This window comes from Sinocyclocheilus grahami, unplaced genomic scaffold (assembly GCF_001515645.1).
Source record: "Sinocyclocheilus grahami isolate Dianchi unplaced genomic scaffold, SAMN03320097.WGS_v1.1 scaffold17.1, whole genome shotgun sequence".
Lineage (NCBI taxonomy): Eukaryota > Metazoa > Chordata > Actinopteri > Cypriniformes > Cyprinidae > Sinocyclocheilus > Sinocyclocheilus grahami.
In genome coordinates this window covers 4,192,510-4,213,006 of record NW_015505196.1, presented here as the reverse complement: position 1 = coordinate 4,213,006, position 20,497 = coordinate 4,192,510, and the positions used below count along the sequence as shown (strand labels likewise).

Here is a 20,497-nt window from a genome sequence, read left to right as displayed (position 1 = left end):
TTTGTGCACAGCCAGCTTTGTACTCTTCTAGGTTCAAAAAACTGTTGTCCATAAAATGCGTTGCACAAATTCGAACATCTGGGTTGTGCTGTTCTGTTGTAAATAAATCTTAACCAATGATTCCTAATTGCATCTACTTCCGGAAGGCCAAATAAAGTGCTTTTGCTTTCGCACTGAAATACACAGCGTCTCCCTGACATGGCTGCATCAACACTACTGCTGTTCCTGAAACCACGCCGCCTTTCTTTGCGTGCACATTTGGGCGGCATTATGCTAATATTTCCACATAGTGACATAGACATGTGGGGCCGTGTTAGAACGAGCCGTTTTAGGTAGGTGTGGTTGAATCTTAACTTTTATAAAGAATATCTCTTTGGATTTGAGACTTTAGTCTTTGCAACTTTACAGATCTTCTTTATGCACCAAGAGCTTGTAACACTCCAAAGAGAAAGGAAAACTTGAAATCGCTTCATATGACCCCTTTAAAATGTCTAAATGAGGCCATGAGCGTTACCTCTGCCACTGAGGTGCAGATTTTCCTGTTGGAGCCAAAATCCCTAGGTCAGAGAGTGCGTTAGACTATTTTGCAAGCAACTGGCTCCAATTCCCCTTTCTGGCAGACGAAGCTCAAAAAATATCTGTTTGTGCCATTTACCATCTGATTGAGGACAGCTGACACAGACAAGCTTGCATTAATATGGCTGAAACATAGACTGGCTTTTAAACTGTCAAAAATACTTTCTTATTCCATAATGAAAGCTTGTGCTCTGAAATTATTTATGTTCTTTAAGAATACATGAACTTTCTATCAGTTTGGAGCACTTCATTACATGTTTTTGAAATTTTTCAGCATTGCGACCTGGAGTTATGAGAAAGGTAGTCATGCTTTTTGGCAGTACAAGGATTTCTGCATTAATGGTTTCTAAAGTGAAAGGCTCCGCTTGTAGCTTGCTGAGTTATAAGCACTGATAGTGAGAGGGACAAAGGAGGTACAGTGTGGCAGAGAGAGCTGCTTGATAAATGTGCACTTTTGTGCAGAAATGGAGGGAAGGAACTGATTACTGAAAATGTTAATTCACTTTTCCTCCATTATCTTCAGAAGTCCTGGTCTTATCCCTCTGATAAGGTTGCTGAATCTTTTGGCATCCTCTGCCATGATATTATTGCCCTAGTTCAAATTATAACAGAGGTGTGTCTGCTGTAACCAGTTACTCATGGACAGTTGGCACGTCAAATGGTCCAAAGCCTGAGAAAGAGCCTAAAGTGTGTTCATGTTGCCACACCCAGCAACTTGTTGGTCTGTGCCAAATAGGGTTGCATGGTATAGGGCTTCCACGATATAGGTTCATCTGATAATCCTAATTACTTTGCTCAAATCATAGTCATGATTATTAATTAAGGCTAATAAAGAATTCCTCACAAATCACCAATCAAGAGAATGTCAACTTGCATGGTTTATTTGATCTAGTTTCCTGATGTATTATCATATAAATAGAAACACTCTTTATGTGAAAACTGGTACAAGAAGCTTCTCTCAAAAGCTAAAACCGGAATCCCGATTAAAATGACTCATCACACAACCCTAGCACGGTAAACCAAAGCTAAAAAAGTACTAAAAATGTAGAAAAATATATATATATTTCAAAACCTGACCAGGATAACAATGTGCAGCTCTTAAGCACAGTTTGCCAGTTCAGGCAATGTAACGTCAACAGTGTAACTACTGTCGGACATTGTATACGAGTCAGAAAATACTTTTAGTCAGCTGTTTTGTCTATTTCTTTATTTAATTAACCACTTGTGTTTCATCCTCTCTTTTGCAATCTTTCAGTCTAAGAGCAGTTTGATGGAGAGTCAGTCTGCTGACGCCGAGCCTCCACCTCCACCTCCACCTAAACCAGAGCTCAGATACCCTGGGCTGTCACGAGGACCTGCCGGACACTCTGAGGGTTAGAGCAAACTACAGTAGCATTCTGATTCTCTCAAACATACATGGATAATTTTTGCCTTATTTGAGCATTTTTTTAGTTACTGATTACATTAAAAAAATTAAACATTTTATTTTTGGAAAATAAAGGGGATTTAATATTACAATTAAAACATTGAAGAAATATTGTATGATTATTCCTTAAAAATAAGATTTTAATAATTGTAGTAGTAGTAGTAGCCTATTACGTACATTCTACTGAAAATTAGTAATATATTTCTGCCGCAATGCCTTCAAGTTAAACCGAACTTTTATTTTGACGGGTTGCCGTGAATACCTTTACGTTCCTGTGTTTATATGATATGAGGATAGTTTTACTCCAATGAAACGGTCAAATGCTCATGAAGTGACTCTCAGAGCAGTTCTGGAGATGTTGTTCATGTATTTATGTCCTCATTAGTTAGACGACAGACGTTAATATCAACAGAAGAGTCACGCGCACTTCAGTACAAGTAGTAAACAAAACCGCACATCTCACACACACACACACAGAGCGGACAGCATTCAAGCTGCGTGTCGCGTTCGGTTATGACAGTCAGGACGATGACACTCTCTCCGAGAGCGCTCAGTAAATGAACTTTACAACTGTTAAAAGAAAAGGCTCAATAAACTACAGAACATATTTAATACACTACGCATCAATATATCTTCTCTTTCTGCTTTAAACTTTTCTATGTGGAGCGCTGCGCTCTGTGACTCCGTGTTGCTTCAAGCACATCATTCTGCGACGGGATGCGCATAAGCGCTTTGTGCCGCTCTGGATTTAGCCTTTCATACTGTATTTATAATACAAGAAAGGCTATTAATCATTTAATGTATAGCACAGTTATGGAGGCAGCAACATATGATATAAACGACTCCTATCTATCATATGTTGCTGTCTCATTACTGCTGTGCTGTGCATTTAAAAGAAATGTATCTTAAGTTTATAGTATATCGTAATTAATTTTGGTGCAATATATCGCTCAACAAAAAGTAGTTATCATGACAGCCCTAACACCAAAGCATATTAATGTTCTGTTTATTATAAGCAAGCACTGCAGTTATCTTGTGTGCCACTTTAAATGATCGAGTCTAGTGCATTAAAATCTAAAATCTAGTGAATTTTGATTGACTGTCAATTTTTTTCAAATTGTAATGTTTTAAATGATATCGTACCTTTGTGTCATCCTTATAGTTGTGGTGTGAACTTTTGTTTTCATAGATTTAGAACGATTATTTTTGGTGTGAACAGGCCTTAAGATTGCGATTACCTGTTGCAGTGCTGTTGTCAGTTTAATTCACTTTTACATGCCTCAAATGTGTTTACAACTCTAAATCTGGTTCTTTCTGTTCTTTGTTTGCAGAGAGTAGTCTGTTGAATAAAGCCCCGCCCACCCCCACCATGTTCAAGTACAGGCCCACATACAGCAGCCCGGGCAAGAACCACACTGCCCTCACACATGCCTATGCCAACCAGGTAACTTTTCTCTGTCGATTTACATGTTGTTTATCTGAAGTAAAGAGGTCTATGTGTTCATTCACAATCTATGTGGGTGATTCACGACATTTAATTTTACATCATTTACATTCTTTTGCATGACTGTAATTATTATTTCCTTTACTCCACATACTTTTAAGTCTTTTTTTCTCTAACGTTTTGTTCAATCCATTAAATTGTTTTCCCCCCTCCAATTTGGTTGACTCAGTGGCTTTCAGTTGAACAGTATCAGTAAGTTTACACTGTAATACTTTTTCTGTGTGTCTGTGTGTGTTATTGTTTTATTATGTGCCAATGATCATCTCCTTTCTCTAGTATCTGTCTTTTTCAGTGTCCATATGCATTAATTTTTAAATGCAGCTTGTTGCAGCTGAGTTTCTATTTATTTATCATTGTTTTATGAATCTCCCACTATTTAGTTTATCACCATAGTAGTTATTTTGTATCTTTACATTAATTAAGGGTTATATATTATATAAGAATGTTGTCTTTACAAAAAGACCGCGTTGCTTTCTCAAAAGGCCACCGCTTATACAAAAGAAGAATTGGCACAGACAAAATGGTTGTTCTGAAACAAAAGAATAAATATAATCTGTTCCATTTGTTTAATTATACTCTAGTAGTGTTAATAAAGCCTACAGTGTTTAAACCACAAAAAAACAATCTCTCCTCACAGAGTGGCCGTGCAAAACAATTTGCTGGTTGCAGCTGTGGGGGTGTGTCCGTTTTGGCTCTACTATGCTGGATTTGGATATATTAGATGAGAAATACACCATGTCATGTGATTTTGATTGATTCTGAAAGACCTGAGGCCTCATGAATAAAACTTTACTGAGTTTCCATTATAAAAGCTTGTGTACACGGAGTTTAGATTAAAAAAAATAATAATTGTATTAACCCTGCTGGTCAAGATTGTGCTTAAAGGGGTCATATGATGCTGCTAAAAATAACATTATTTTGTGTATTTGGTGTAATAAAATGTGTTTATGCGGTTTAAAGTAAAAAAAAAATCATTATTTTCCACGTACTGTACATTATTGTTTCTCCTCTATGCCCCGCCTTTTTGAAACTGGTCGATTATTACAAAGCTCATCGGTCTGAAAAGCGAGGTGTGCTGTGATTGGCCAGCTATCCAGTGCATTGTGATTGGCCGAATACCTCAAGCGTGTGACGATAATGTTACGCCCCTCACCATACTGTTGATGCCGTGTCCCGGCCGGAGCGACGAGACAAAAACATTAAAACCCATTACAAAAGAGGCATTTGTTGCATCCAGTGGGGACATAATTACTGATTATAATGACTTATACTGTCTTTTTACGCGTTGCGTTGTATCACGCCGCGTAAACATAAAACCCTGTCTGCATTTGTGATCGGAGAAATGACAAACAACAAGTGCTACTCTACACTGCCCAAAACTCGCGTTTGAATCATCAGTGGCAAATCCTTTAAATGAAAACGTACTTACAGTCTGTGTGTCAGAACTGCCGGCATTGTAGTCTACTCTTCCAGGATCAGGAAACAGTCCTCCATAAAATGTGCTCCACACATCTGGATATTTGGGTTGAACTGTTCTGGAACAGTGTTGTAAATACAACTTAACCACTGATTTCTAGTCGTGTCCTCTTGTAGTCGGAAGACCGAACAAAGTAGTTTCGCTTTCGCAATGAAACACACGGCAGCCTAGCGTGAGCTGAGGCCGGGCTAGAGTGAGCTGAGGCGGTGGGCTTGACCGGCGCGGCCGGCGGATTCGACGAAGGAGCGGCAACCACATGTGACGACACCGGACTGGACTCCGCTTCGTCCACGGTGAAAGCCGATCCGGCAATCCACAGAACTAAGTTGATGTATTCCCTCAGCGACCAGCACAGATCAGCTCTAGGCATGAACTTTTATTTTGACGGGTTGCCGTGAATACCTTTACGTTCCTGTGTTTATATGATATGAGGATAGTTTTACTCCAATGAAACGGTCAAATGCTCATGAAGTGACTCTCAGAGCAGTTCTGGAGATGTTGTTCATGTATTTATGTCCTCATTAGTTAGACGACAGACGTTAATATCAACAGAAGAGTCACGCGCACTTCAGTACAAGTAGTAAACAAAACCGCGCATCTCACACACACACACACACACACACAGAGCGGACAGCATTCAAGCTGCGTGTCGCGTTCGGTTATGACAGTCAGGACGATGACACTCTCTCCGAGAGCGCTCAGTAAATGAACTTTACAACTGTTAAAAGAAAAGGCTCAATAAACTACAGAACATATTTAATACACTACGCATCAATATATCTTCTCTTTCTGCTTTAAACTTTTCTATGTGGAGCGCTGCGCTCTGTGACTCCGTGTTGCTTCAAGCACATCATTCTGCGACGGGATGCGCATAAGCGCTTTGTGCCGCTCTGGATTTAGCCTTTCATACTGTATTTATAATACAAGAAAGGCTATTAATCATTTAATGTATAGCACAGTTATGGAGGCAGCAACATATGATATAAAGGACTCCTATCTATCATATGTTGCTGTCTCATTACTGCTGTGCTGTGCATTTAAAAGAAATGTATCTTAAGTTTATAGTATATCGTAATTAATTTTGGTGCAATATATCGCTCAACAAAAAGTAGTTATCATGACAGCCCTAACACCAAAGCATATTAATGTTCTGTTTATTATAAGCAAGCACTGCAGTTATCTTGTGTGCCACTTTAAATGATCGAGTCTAGTGCATTAAAATCTAAAATCTAGTGAATTTTGATTGACTGTCAATTTTTTTCAAATTGTAATGTTTTAAATGATATCGTACCTTTGTGTCATCCTTATAGTTGTGGTGTGAACTTTTGTTTTCATAGATTTAGAACGATTATTTTTGGTGTGAACAGGCCTTAAGATTGCGATTACCTGTTGCAGTGCTGTTGTCAGTTTAATTCACTTTTACATGCCTCAAATGTGTTTACAACTCTAAATCTGGTTCTTTCTGTTCTTTGTTTGCAGAGAGTAGTCTGTTGAATAAAGCCCCGCCCACCCCCACCATGTTCAAGTACAGGCCCACATACAGCAGCCCGGGCAAGAACCACACTGCCCTCACACATGCCTATGCCAACCAGGTAACTTTTCTCTGTCGATTTACATGTTGTTTATCTGAAGTAAAGAGGTCTATGTGTCCATTCACAATCTATGTGGGTGATTCACAACATTTAATTTTACATCATTTACATTCTTTTGCATGACTCTAATTATTATTTCCTTTACTCCACATACTTTTAAGTCTTTTTTTCTCTAACGTTTTGTTCAATCCATTAAATTGTTTTCCCCCCTCCAATTTGGTTGACTCAGTGGCTTTCAGTTGAACAGTATCAGTAAGTTTACACTGTAATACTTTTTCTGTGTGTCTGTGTGTGTTATTGTTTTATTATGTGCCAATGATCATCTCCTTTCTCTAGTATCTGTCTTTTTCAGTGTCCATATGCATTAATTTTTAAATGCAGCTTGTTGCAGCTGAGTTTCTATTTATTTATCATTGTTTTATGAATCTCCCACTATTTAGTTTATCACCATAGTAGTTACTTCATTTCTATAACTTGAAAAAAGTAAGGGTTATATTATATAAATATTATTGCTTTCTCAAAAGGCCACAGCTTATAAGAAAGAAAAACAAAAGAATAAATATAATGTTCCATTTAATTATACTCTAATAGTGTTAATAAAGCCTACAGTACGTCAACACAAACAACCAATCTCTCCTTACGGAGTGGCTGTGCAAGACAATTTGCTGGTTGTAGCTATGGGGGTGTGCCGGTTTTGGCTCTATGGTGCTGGATTAGGATATATTAGATGAGAAATACACCATGTCATGTGATTTTGATTGATTCTGTATAAAAGTTTACAGAGTTTCCACTATGGGTACCTTTGTGTCATCCTTATAGTTGTGGTGTGAACTTTTGTTTTCATAGATTTAGAACGATTATTTTTGGTGTGAACAGGCCTTAAGATTGCGATTACCTGTTGCAGTGCTGTTGTCAGTTTAATTCACTTTTACATGCCTCAAATGTGTTTACAACTCTAAATCTGGTTCTTTCTGTTCTTTGTTTGCAGAGAGTAGTCTGTTGAATAAAGCCCCGCCCACCCCCACCATGTTCAAGTACAGGCCCACATACAGCAGCCCGGGCAAGAACCACACTGCCCTCACACATGCCTATGCCAACCAGGTAACTTTTCTCTGTCGATTTACATGTTGTTTATCTGAAGTAAAGAGGTCTATGTGTCCATTCACAATCTATGTGGGTGATTCACGACATTTAATTTTACATCATTTACATTCTTTTGCATGACTGTAATTATTATTTCCTTTACTCCACATACTTTTAAGTCTTTTTTTCTCTAACGTTTTGTTCAATCCATTAAATTGTTTTCCCCCCTCCAATTTGGTTGACTCAGTGGCTTTCAGTTGAACAGTATCAGTAAGTTTACACTGTAATACTTTTTCTGTGTGTCTGTGTGTGTTATTGTTTTATTATGTGCCAATGATCATCTCCTTTCTCTAGTATCTGTCTTTTTCAGTGTCCATATGCATTAATTTTTAAATGCAGCTTGTTGCAGCTGAGTTTCTATTTATTTATCATTGTTTTATGAATCTCCCACTATTTAGTTTATCACCATAGTAGTTACTTCATTTCTATAACTTGAAAAAAGTAAGGGTTATATTATATAAATATTATTGCTTTCTCAAAAGGCCTTATAAGAAAGAAAAACAAAAGAATAAATATAATGTTCCATTTAATTATACTCTAATAGTGTTAATAAAGCCTACAGTACGTCAACACAAACAACCAATCTCTCCTTACGGAGTGGCTGTGCAAGACAATTTGCTGGTTGTAGCTATGGGGCTGTGCCGGTTTTGGCTCTATGGTGCTGGATTAGGATATATTAGATGAGAAATACACCATGTCATGTGATTTTGATTGATTCTGTATAAAAGTTTACAGAGTTTCCACTATGGAAGTGTGTACACAAGGTTTAGATTTAAATAGTATTAACAACTGTAGGTCAGGGTTGGATTTAAGTCTTAATTGAACAATTGTCTTCCTTTTAATAGCAGTACACCAGCACACCGGTAACTGTGATATGTAAAAAATGAAATATTAATATCATTACTACACATACAATAATGTCGCAGGCACAGGACTTTTATTAGTCTGGTAGGACGTAAAATCACATATACATTGTTCAGTTTTGGTATCATTTAGTAGCAAAACAAACTAGGTATTCATGAGGAGAGCTATATTTTGTTCTGTGAACTAAAAATGTACCTGCAAGTTAAATGGATGAATTATGCACAGTCACTCTACAATCAAATATACAATTTTAGGCTAAGAAGCCAAACAGGGTAAATGTCATGCTTGCTTGTAGCTTACTTTTTGTACATGAGGCCCCAAGGCTTTTTATCCCCTGACATAAAAGACCACAAGGCAAGAAAAGATAGATGTTGTGGTCTTTAGATTTTTAACGTTGCTCATGTGATGTGGTGTGCTATACTGAAACAAATGCAAAAATGACACTGCCTTTAGTGTGTCTAAGTTTGTTCCCTGCCTTTCCAAGCTTAGCCTCTCTGTCCGTCTCAACGCTGGCTCTTTATTATAGCTATAGAAAGCACTTTCCTAAATCATCTGTCCCCAGTGGCCCACAAGATCCTTACCCCAAGGGTTTTGTCCTTGACAGCATCCCTTTGAATTTAGCTTTCAGATTACCTTTGAAACTTAATAAACTCTCTTCTGCCTGCTGTCTCTCTCTCTCGCTCTCTCTGTAGATGAGTCGCGGGGACAGTCTTAAAGAGTCCTCTTCCTTTCTCCTCCAGTCCAGTCAGCAGCCAGGCTATCGCTCTGAGCCCAGTCTGGATGGGCGCGAGGGGGGTGGAGGAGCAGAGCGAAGCGGGCCAGAGCGAACCGCTGGGGGTCCTGGAGGACCTCCAGGCTCAGGGATCACAGGATACTCCCTAGGAGGGCGTTCATATCCCTCCTTCTCTGATCCCACAGTTCTCGCCGGAGGGGCCTCGCGGTCCTCCAGTGTTCGCTCTTCCCACAATGCCCCGCCATCCGAAGCCACCACCTCCACCAGCTACAAAAGCTTAGCCAATCAGACGCCACCGCCGGCTCCTCGGAACGGCAGTCTATCGTACAATAGTCTGCTCACGCCGTCCGAAAGCCCAGATTTTGAGTCGGCAGCGCCTGAGATGTCAGCAGGCCCACTGCGCATGCCTGTAGTGGGATACAGTTCGCCTTTCCTGTCGGCACAGATCGCCCAGCAGCGGGAGGCGGTGCTCCACCAGCCGTCTGCCTCCAGCGCCACCCTCCTCGCCTCCCCGCAGCACGCCGGCTATCTACGTGGCTCCACCTCCTCTCCGCCCGCTCCACCTGAACGCGAGCGGGAACGCCTGCTGCACGACTCTCAGCATCACCACCATCACCACCATCATCACCACCACCATCACCATCGGCCTCCCCGCTTCTCTCGACCCCCCCTGCTCTCTGACTCGGGCCCGCCTCAGCCCTCATATCCGTACCGCACGCGCTCCACTGACACGCCCCTGCCGCCCACCACTCACCCTCCACGCTCGCCGCACCCCCCGCCGCTGGGGAAGTCTCTGTCTTACTCTAGCGCTGCCGCTGCTGAGATGCAGTACCGCCTGGTCCGCAAAGCCTCTGCATCGGTCGGGGGAGGGGGCATACAGGCGCCAAAGTGAGTACCTCCCCCTCAACCTTACGACGCTCTGCGCAGCCTGCTGCCTCCTTCCTCCTACTCTTCCTCCTCCTCCTGCTCCCAGACTCCTGTGAGTGTATTTCTTTCACTTCTTTCTTCCTTCTGCTTTTTCCCATCAGTCTAAACTCATTCTGTCGAGGAGACTCGCCAGTAATTTTATGCTTTCATCGGTGATCATCTGTTGCTTTCTGCTGCTTGATGTCATGGTGTTGAACGTTTGAGAATCATAATTGTCAAAGTATTAAAACAGAATAAAAATCAATTATCTTTAATAAATTGTTAAATAGTTAAGAGACTTAAATTGTTAAATTGTTAAATACTTGTTTTTTAAAGATTTTTTATTAAATTTTTGCCTTTATGACGACAGGACAGATCAGAATTGACAGGAAGCGATGTGGGAGAGAAAAAGGGGGCGGGATCGGTAAAGGTCCTCGAGTTGGGATACGAACTCGGGACGCCTGTTAAATTAAATTTAAATTCATTATTTATTTTATGTAAATAATATTACTAATGAAATTTAAATGAACACATCCACAACCATTTCATTTAAAATGTCCAGTCTTTATTTAGATTTTAAATTTCATTATTAATATTGTTATTATTATAATTATTTTTGTTATTTTATGTATTTATTTTTAAATAAATTGACAACATTGGCAAAACAACATAAAAATCAAAATGAAAAAGTAAATGAAATATATTATTAAAGTATTACTGATTTAATTTTTAAAAATCCTCTAACCATTTAAATTTAAATGTCCAGTCAACCATTACAGAATTCAAAGGCTTTGTTCATACAAGCATTTTATATATATATATATAATATATATATAATTATATATAATTATTATTATTTTTTTAAATGCAATAAATATAATTGCATTTATACATGAATTATTCTGAATAATCAGGTCAGATTTCAGGTAGTTTTTCTTGTAATTGAGGACAGGGTCAGACTTCTGCATGAATGCATAACATTTTGTAATGCCTCTGTTGTAGCAAATTTAGTAATGTTCCTTAGGTGTGTCAGTGCCATATCATGATGTCACAGTAAACATGAACAGAATCAAATAAAGCACTTGTCACATGTGGAGAGACAGGATGGAAAACTATATTTTTAAAGTCTCCTGACATCATGCTGCTGATTACGTTGTTACCATGGCGACCTAGGTAGATAAACTGGATATTGTTTACTCTAGAATAAACAAGACAGATCCATTTTAATCACTGGCAAAATGACTAAATGGATAGATCTGAGACAGCGAAAACTTCATCACTGCTCATTTAGGGGTCTGGAAAGCCTGCTTTGCTTTTGAGTTATTAGTCAGCTTTTATCTAATCTGCTTAGAATGAGGGAGAGAAAAAATGAAACACATTCTGTCATAAGAGCTTTGTATTTTAAGTTGACATGTATGCATTGTTATTTGGAAACAAACCAAGGGCCAAGCAATGATCCCTCATCATTAACAGTCATTTGAGTGGCATGCTGACAGCAGAGCTGATGGTTAGAATAAACCTGCAATGCTTCAGTGCTTAAGAGAATGTTTCCTTTGCAAATAGTGTGGCAGGGAAATAGAAATTGACTGGCAGGCAAGGCTGAATTTGCCTTTCTGGCTAAACTTCCTTCATTGCCTTTTTGCACTTTGTTTTCTGAACTGATGTCTGCTCTGGGAGGCTTTTAACTGACATCTGTAATATCATATCACAGGAAGTGAATTTGACAATTTATATATTTTGTGATTTATATATTATCATCAGTTATCATACTGTAATTCTTTCTTGTGTGTTGTGACTTATTTTTTGGTTACATTATGATGCTTTATTTATTTATTTAACTGTGGGAGTGAAACATTTATGACTACGCAAAATTGCACATTTCACACCACTTTAATATTGACCCTATTCATTTTTCATAATACAGGCTTGTGTTTGGTTTGAATGCATGCTACAGAATCATCATACTTTTACTCTAAAATACACTAAAGCTCAAAGTTTTTTTTGTATGTCTCTCATGCTCTACAAGTTATTTACTTTATTTACTTAAAAACTCAGTAATATTATGAAATATTATTCGAACTGTTTTCTATTTTAATGTTTTAAAATGTAATTTACTCTTGTGATGCAAAGCTGAATTTTCAGCGGTCTTCAGTGCCATGTGACCCTTCAGAAATCATTCTAATATGCTCATTTGCTGCTCAAGAAACATTTCTTATTATCAATGTTGAAAACAGTTGAACTGCTTAATATTTTTTGTGGAAACCATTATATATATATATATATGTTTTCAGAGCTTTTATTTAAAATATGAATCGTTATAACTTAAATTATAATCATTATGAATGTATTTGATTGCCACTTCCATCAATTTAATGTCAAAACAAACTTTTGAACAGTATTGTAAGTACTAAAAACTGCATTCTAATCTAGATCTTTCTCTAACATCTCTGTTTCTCTGGTTTAGGGACGAGATTCAGATGAAGTCGTATAATCGGACAAACGGGCAGCCCAAACCATCTTCCACCCCCTCGTCCCCCTCTCATCCTGTCAGCGTGTCCACTCGCCCAGGTCAGGCATATTCCAGTGCTGGCTCTTCTCAGAGCCCCGCCCACAAGCCTGGAGGCGGGGTGAAGAAGGTGACGGGTGTCGGAGGGACCACTTACGAGATATCAGTGTGAGAGACACGCTGGTTTGACCCGTGTTGTCAAGAATTGAGCCATGGACTCATTTTCCTCACTGACACAGCAGAGAAAATCCTGTTTTGCGGACATTTATTGGTGCCTACAGGAAAGATCTGAAAACTTCTGACCTCTGCTGTTATTTTTTGAAAAGGAAATAATGCTGACCAGCAGGTTTTGGTTAGATATGACATAGAGGAGGAGGAGGAGCAGGGGGTCATTCGAGTCGTGACAGTGGGACTTCAGGACTCCTCACCAGTAAGGAGCTGGAGCGCATAATCAGTGTGACGGCAAAGGACCGGATTGCCTTGAAAACATTTCAGTACATAACAACAAAAAAAGATTTTTATCCAACATAAATGTGTAAATTGTTCTGTATAGAGAAAAAAAGATCAGTTTGTTTTTTTGTTTGTTTTTTTTAATCACCGAGTGGAAGTAGATTTTTACAAAAGGGGACCTGTGGCATTCAGCAGCCATTTCAGACCACTGTGTTTGGCATGCGACAATGTTGCGTCTGTATCCAATCAGCACCAGGGAAGCAAAACAGTAGAAAAGATAAGGAAATGGACTAATGCGTTATTTAAATTACTGCAGCCTTTTCAAGTGCAAGTAGTGTTTTCTGAGCAATGGCCTTGGAAATTCAAGAAAGTTTTTATTTAATTTATAAAGTGTTTGTTTATATGACTTTATAAATGGCTATTGATAAGATCAAAATGTTTTTTTTGTTTTTTTTTCTACAAAGGCTGATATTTGTTCTCTATGGATTTTATCTAATCAAATCGAGGGATAAAGAGCTGATGGCCGCTCTAGCTAGAAAGAGATCAGCTGGTAATCAGAGGGTTAATCGTAGCATAAAAATGCATTTGATATGGTGGAGCCCAATCTGTGAGGCAGATTTCAAATTTTATCCTGTATACACTGATTTGCTGCCTCTTAGATCTGATTTATTTTTTCATTTTGTTTTTTTATGTTAATATGTGAAAGCCAAATCTCATTGGTAAGCTTCCTGCTCACGATGCCACAGAACGGTGGGGAACCATATCAGTGCCCTCTGATTGGACCGCAGTTGAACCAATCAGGGGAAGTTAGCTGTCATTATGAATCAGTGAAAGCCTTTTATTTTTAGTCATTTAACCTATTGCATTTGAGAAGATTGTGACATTGTGCAGGACTCATTTCAATCATCGTCTGTCTTGTCAAGGGTGTTGATCAACATTTAGATCAGAGCTGACCAATCAGGGGACAGAATGTGTTTGCTGACTTGTACAAAGCCAACGAATACACTTACAGGAATATTTAGGATCAAAAGCTGGATTGAGGGGAGGGAGGGAAAGAAAAAATAACGTGTACTGTATAGTTCAGTGTGAGTGAACATGGTTGTGAATGTGTATGCGTGTGTGTTTGAGCATTGGTAATAAACTCTTTATAAATCAGTTATGATTTTGACTAATTTCCCCTTCATGCATTACTCCTGTTTTAATAGATACAAATCTTTAGAAAACTATACAACAAAATACATTTTTTTTTCTGTCCATCCACAAATATGTGAAAGCCCGTTTGTGAATGTAGACATCAGAAAAATAGTCTTAAACATATTTTGGCTCCTTGTTACCTTGTTGCTGCAATGGAAAATAACCGGGTGTACCTAAAAATACTGAAAATGTTAGTATATGTGCTCCTTGAGATATAAAACCTTATACTGATTTGATCTTAATGTTTACGTAATTTTATGTTTTTGTCATCTTTTTTGTTTTTTGTATGTCTAAAGTTTAAGCTTTTAATTTTTGTTTTCGGTAAATTAACAGGTTTTTAGCTTACTGAAAATGTTAGTATATGTGCTCCTTGAGATATAAAACCTTATACTGATTTGATTTGATCTTAATGTTTACGTAATTTTATGTTTTTGTCATCTTTTTTGTTTTTTGTATGTCTAAAGTTTAAGCTTTTAATTTTTGTTTTCGGTAAATTAACAGGTTTTTAGCTAATATAAAAAAATTTGTTTATATATATATATATATATATATTTTATTGAATTGAAGAATTTGGTATTTAGTGATCGTTTTGAAACAACCTGTGATGAACCTGTGGTTACTCTGGAATTAGTGAAGTTAGTTCTGAAAGGTCTACGAGGAACTGTATATTTTTGGTAGCCACTACACATGGTTTATGTCATCACTGAGAATGCTTTGACTGTTTGAATGCAAATCTCAAATGCTAATTGAGCACTTTAATGAGTAATTTATATATGCATGTTTCAGCTTCTGACTCCAAGCAACATCTGCTTGGTTATTCTTAAGTCTAAATTTGGAGCAAATTTTTAAAATGCACAAGCTTAACAAAACAGCATGTGAAGAACAAAGTGTTTTATTGGAATGGAAAAAGAAAACCTTCCGTTCACAACCACTCAAAGCACTTAGTCAGCTTTCAGACATCAATTCATTAAATATTAGTGAAAAATCAAGACTGGTTTATTCAACAGGGAACTAAAACAATATTGCTTTTTTGTGGAGAAATTGACGACAAGATTCCACAAAACCAAACTGACAATAAAAGCTTCCAACAGTGAAAGTAATGACTGGAAAAGGTCAAAACGTGAAGACTGCCTGCAGCTTTCTTCTGTGCCTGTCATTTTAAAATAAAAATGTTAAACTAATCATTCAGCACAAAGAAAATTTTTAAAAAGCTCAATATACAAAATACTTTTACAGCAGTATATTCTCTCTGAAATGAAATGTGTAACTGCGTAACAACTGAATTTTACAGAATATTATCTCGAGATCTTGCTCTTACAGATTTAGTAAATGTTCAAAATATGAACTGTTGGCATAAAAGACCCTCTCTTTTTGGACCACTGACTTCAGTCTAGTAGTCCGTACCATCACACAACCGAGCTGCATCTCAGAAAAGCAGTAAAAAAAAAAATACTAGGAGTGACAATGGAATGGGAGGATTAATAATACAATAGAAAAACAACTGATATAAAGTTTGTTCCCCAATGTGATGCATTTGCAAAAAAATAACCCCCTACTAATGATCACTTCACAATTATCACCCATATTAGGGGTAGATGTCCAATGTTTAACTTGATTAAAATAAAACAGCTGACAGAAATTGAATATGACAATGTCCCAAATAACAGTTGTTTGGACGTCTGTTTCCAGTATATCGATGATTATGACATTTAAATACGTATTAAGGATTTACTACATTATTCGACTGATTTTTGCACTTAATACGTTATACAAAAAAGAAACAATAACACAATCATTCCGTTTATAACTTCATACAAACTCTTTCTCTCTGCATACTGAACATTAGCACATTCTGCTCCAGTCCCACAGTGCTCTTCAGCAGCATGCACTTTCTATTTGTCCTTCTTGCTCTCGGTGTCCATCGCGGTGATGGTCTCGGCCTCCGGCTCTTCCTCTTCAGGCACAGGGGCAAACACAGATTCGCTGGGCCTCTCGAACTTCTCTCCTTTGGTCTTACCAAGCTTCTTTGACTTCTGATACAGCTCGTTGAGGTTAAACTCTCGGATGATGTTTTCCTGGAAACAATGGAAAAACACTAGTCACAACACATTTATCTGTATAGTACAGAAACATACACAGAGAATAAAGCAGGATGTTTCTGACAAAGTTTTTCCACTCCTGAAGCTCTTTTTGTTGTTGTTGAAGATTAAGCCTCACCTCTGTGAAGGCCCAAGATACTGCCCGTCCCTTTTTGTCCACCTGAGGGCGCCTCATAATTTCCTTTCCTCCCTGGAAGAGCACTAGAGAGGGCAGCTGCTTTGAGAGAGGAGAGGTGCTGACCCTGTATCTGAGGGGAAAAAAGCAAACATTGCACATTGTCAAAGTATGTTACAATTAGCCCAGAGACACAGCAGAGCTACTTACTTTTTGGCTACTTCACTGTAACGACCAATGTCCACTTTGCCAAATTTCAGCCCTGCACAGTTGTACCTGAGTAAGAGAGAAGTTAATAGTTTCTATTCAGAATATTTTAATTTACAGAAACTGATGCTGGATGTACAGTACAAGTCAAAAGATTGAGGTCGGTAAGATTTAAAAATATATATATTTTAAATACAGTAATATTATGAAATATTAATACAATTTAAAATAACTTTCTTCTATTTAAATACAATTTAAAATGTTAATGTCTGTGATGGCAAAGCTGAATTTTCAGCAGCCATTAGTCTAATTTTAGTTTTTAATTAGTACAATTATTTAGGATTTATTTCATATAGCTTATTTTCGTGACAGTCATCCCATTCCATCTGCCACATGTCATTAATATAAGAGTTTATCACAGGTTTGACACTGAAATATTCAGGTTGAGTGCTTCTTGTTGATCAAGAAAAATGTGTATTAATATTAATTTTGAAAACAGATGTGCTGCTTAATGATTTTTTATTAATACCTGAAAAATATTACATTAATGTGTTTTTTTTTAGGATTCTCTGAGGAAAAGAAAGAAATATTCTGTCAAATTATCAATGTTTTACTGTCGCTTCTGATCAGTTGAATGTCTTTTCTGCATAAAAGTATCATTGTTTTCCAAAAAACATTTAAGCCATAATGAAGAGCGACGTTCTTACTTCAAGGACAGATCAGCATAGACCGAGGCGAAAGACTGACACTCTGGTGACCAGTTAGCAAAAAACTCCACGATCCAGGTCACTCTGTTATCCTTCTCCAACTCATCCTAAAAACAAAAGAAAAGTGAGCATCTATACTCACTAGCATAAACTGAACAGTTTCAAGCATATATTTGAACTCAACATTCCCCTCAGGCTGCTGAAGTTAAATATCAGCTATGTGGCTGAAATTTGAAAATGGCTTATTTGCAAAGAATACTGGGCTGCAATGGTAATAAGCATTTATGGCCTCTGAATTCCTGTTACTAATAAACCAAGCACACTCAAGCTTTGATGTTTTAAGTCAGTGGTTAGTATGCAATGAGATGCCCCAGAATAAAGTGTGCCCATCACTGACGCTCTTCTAGTATACACCTCCCCAATCATTCTCATTCATATTGTTCAGATCTTTTCCCACTCTTTGCAAATGTGTTTTGAAAACCAGCAGCTCATGAGCCATGGCTAAAGTACTTGTGTCTAAAGGAAACTGGCTAATATGAACCAAGCGGCGACCTTCCAGTCTCTCTCTTGTGAAACCAACACAGAAGTGACTAAAACTGCAATTCATCGACTGGCCGCTAGAGGCTGGCTTCAAAAGGGAGTCAGTCCCATAGACTCCCCATGTTAAAATGCCCAACTTTACAGCAGAAATGGTTTTTTACAGCCTGGTACAAAAAGTGGTTTTGGTCTATATAGCTAATTTTGCCCTTCATGACAGCTGTGAGGGGGGTGGATTTTTTTATAACTCATCCGTTTAAATTATATTAAGCCTTAACGTTCTGCATAATTAAGGGCGTGGCCACTTGAGTGACAGGTGGATTGCCGCTGCTGTCACCACCGGTGAGCTAGGTGGGCGTGGTTTCAGCAACCAGCTCCCGCCTCTTTGCCCATTTTCGATTATCCAGGAGTGACGCGCTGCCAAGATGGCTCCGGCCACTTTAGGCTTCAAAAACGCTCTTCATATGAACACATACTCACATCAATGGTTTTATCACTGAAGTACTTGATGTATTCAGGGCCCATGTAGATCGGAGGTTTGCAGGTCATCAGGGAAACTGCATCAATCATTAGAGAATATTAACAGCCATCATAATACATCAGTGGGATTTTTAGTATCAATCATATACTATTTTAATTTTTGTTCCTATTTTAATTAGATTTTATTTATACATTTTCTGTTTTCATTACAATTTTAGTTCAAGTTTTAATTTTCAGTTTTATGTCAGGTTTTTTTTTTTTTTTAAGATTTAGTCAACAATAATAAACCTGTATTACACTTGCCTAATATTTGTTTTTAGTCTACAGTTCTTTCCAATTGAGTGACTGTTTGCAATCTTGTGAAAGATAAAAAAAACTGACCAATACACAATGTCAAGTAGAGAAGCCCCAAACGTATGTCCAGTCTGAAGAACAGAATCACATTGGCCACTTTACAAAAGAGGATGATGTTGCCCAAGTGCTGCTCGATAGTAACTGCGGAGGAAGGATATTAAAAAAAAAACCATTTTCATATCGAACTGCTTTGTGATACGAAAATGCATACTCAAAGGGGTCGAGTTGAACAGCAGAGCTGGAGGAGGGGAAAGAGTGTAACAGAAACACTGAATGACAAAGAAAACTGATTTAACAACAAACACAAAGACAACCGTCACTGAGAGCACAAAGACTCACAGGTGCCCAAATGTTTAGTGTATAAACAAAACCTTCACATTCAACCTCAGCATCAAGACGATGATGATGATGGTTAAGAGATCATTTGCTGTCATTTGAATGCCAATAAAGAATGCTATAGAGAAAATTAATTGCACAAAGATGGAAAAGCGTGTTTTAAGAGGGAGAAACTCTTACTTGCTCTTCTGTTCTTCATCATGACTATAGCACTTAAAAACATCAGTATCTCCACCTCTCTCTGAAAAAAAATGTATAAACAAAGGCTGACATTAATTAAAATGTTGCATAGTAAAGACGCTTAAAAATAAAATAATAAAATAATATAAAGTGACTATATATATATATATATATATATATATATATATATATATATATATATACATACACACATATATAATTATATTATAAATACCTTATAAATTATGCAGTACAGTTATAATATGCTTTCACTTTTATTGTTTCAAAATCCTACAAATTTCTGTGAATTTAACAGTGCCCAGATTTACCCACTTTTGCTGTATCGTTCAGGGTTTGGAACCCACTGTGTGCCTTTTTTTTATCATAAATAAATATAAAGACACAACAGTGAAGGATACAGATGCACCACACGTGGGACACGTTGCCGATTTACTTATTTCCACATGCATTATTTTTATGCATGGTATTCCAAACTTTTTTTACCATGATTTGGGCTTGTTTTCTTGCCAGCTAAATAGCGACCCCCACATTCTGCTGGCCACTGCCCAGTCCCCTTGTTACGAAGCAGGTTAGCTGTATCCGTTATCATGAATCATGTGTTAAACCCCAAAGGTCTGCTTTATACATACCCAGTCAAAATCGCATGAATTTCCATCCTCGCGCTGCGTCGAAAGATGTTCGCAGATCCCAGGCGTTTTGCGGATAAGCAGGAACGCGACAGACATAAATAACGAGGCGATGTAGTATGGCTTTAGTAGCCATTTGTAAACCTGCGGCAAATGATACAGAAACGCGAAGAGGGCTGTTAATAACGCCATTCTTCTTTTTAATTTTTAGGAAACGAGTGCTGCGGTGATCCGAGACAGCAGAATCCGCATCAACGCCGCTATCAATGGGAAACAATATTCGTCGGCAAATGAATTAAACGATTTAAAGGGACAGAGGTCACTGCGGACGAAGAAAAAAAAATCCGCCCTGTCTCTTCAAAGCGCGCCCATTGATTGGTCACTTTCCTGAAACGACGTCGCTTATTGGTCGAGATGTCACATAAAGGGAAGGACCAGAGGAAGTATGTCGCTTTTTTTCTTTA

At 37.9% G+C, this 20,497-nt stretch overlaps 2 protein-coding genes across 2 annotated transcripts in view; one reads left to right on the top strand and one right to left on the bottom strand.

Moving 5' to 3' along the window:
• Positions 1–14,334, top strand: part of zdhhc5a (zinc finger DHHC-type palmitoyltransferase 5a) — a 46,222-nt gene extending 31,888 nt beyond the window's left edge. The window contains exons 9-12 of the mRNA XM_016233121.1: positions 1,832–1,949; positions 3,334–3,446; positions 9,275–10,203; positions 12,686–14,334. Coding sequence (XP_016088607.1) covers positions 1,832–1,949; positions 3,334–3,446; positions 9,275–10,203; positions 12,686–12,899 — 1,374 coding nt within the window. The 3' untranslated portion in view covers positions 12,900–14,334. The remainder of the gene's footprint in view (positions 1–1,831; positions 1,950–3,333; positions 3,447–9,274; positions 10,204–12,685) is intronic.
• An 856-nt stretch (positions 14,335–15,190) lies between these two features.
• Positions 15,191–20,360, bottom strand: tmx2b (thioredoxin-related transmembrane protein 2b). The gene is made up of 8 exons (XM_016233111.1): positions 20,037–20,360; positions 19,387–19,447; positions 18,898–19,011; positions 18,517–18,593; positions 17,500–17,606; positions 16,796–16,861; positions 16,589–16,718; positions 15,191–16,446 (listed from the first exon to the last, which is right to left on the bottom strand). The coding sequence occupies exons 1-8, from the start codon at positions 20,223–20,225 to the stop codon at positions 16,264–16,266; spliced, it is 927 nt and encodes a 308-aa protein (XP_016088597.1). The 5' UTR covers positions 20,226–20,360; the 3' UTR covers positions 15,191–16,263.
• Positions 20,361–20,497: the final 137 nt, after the last annotated feature.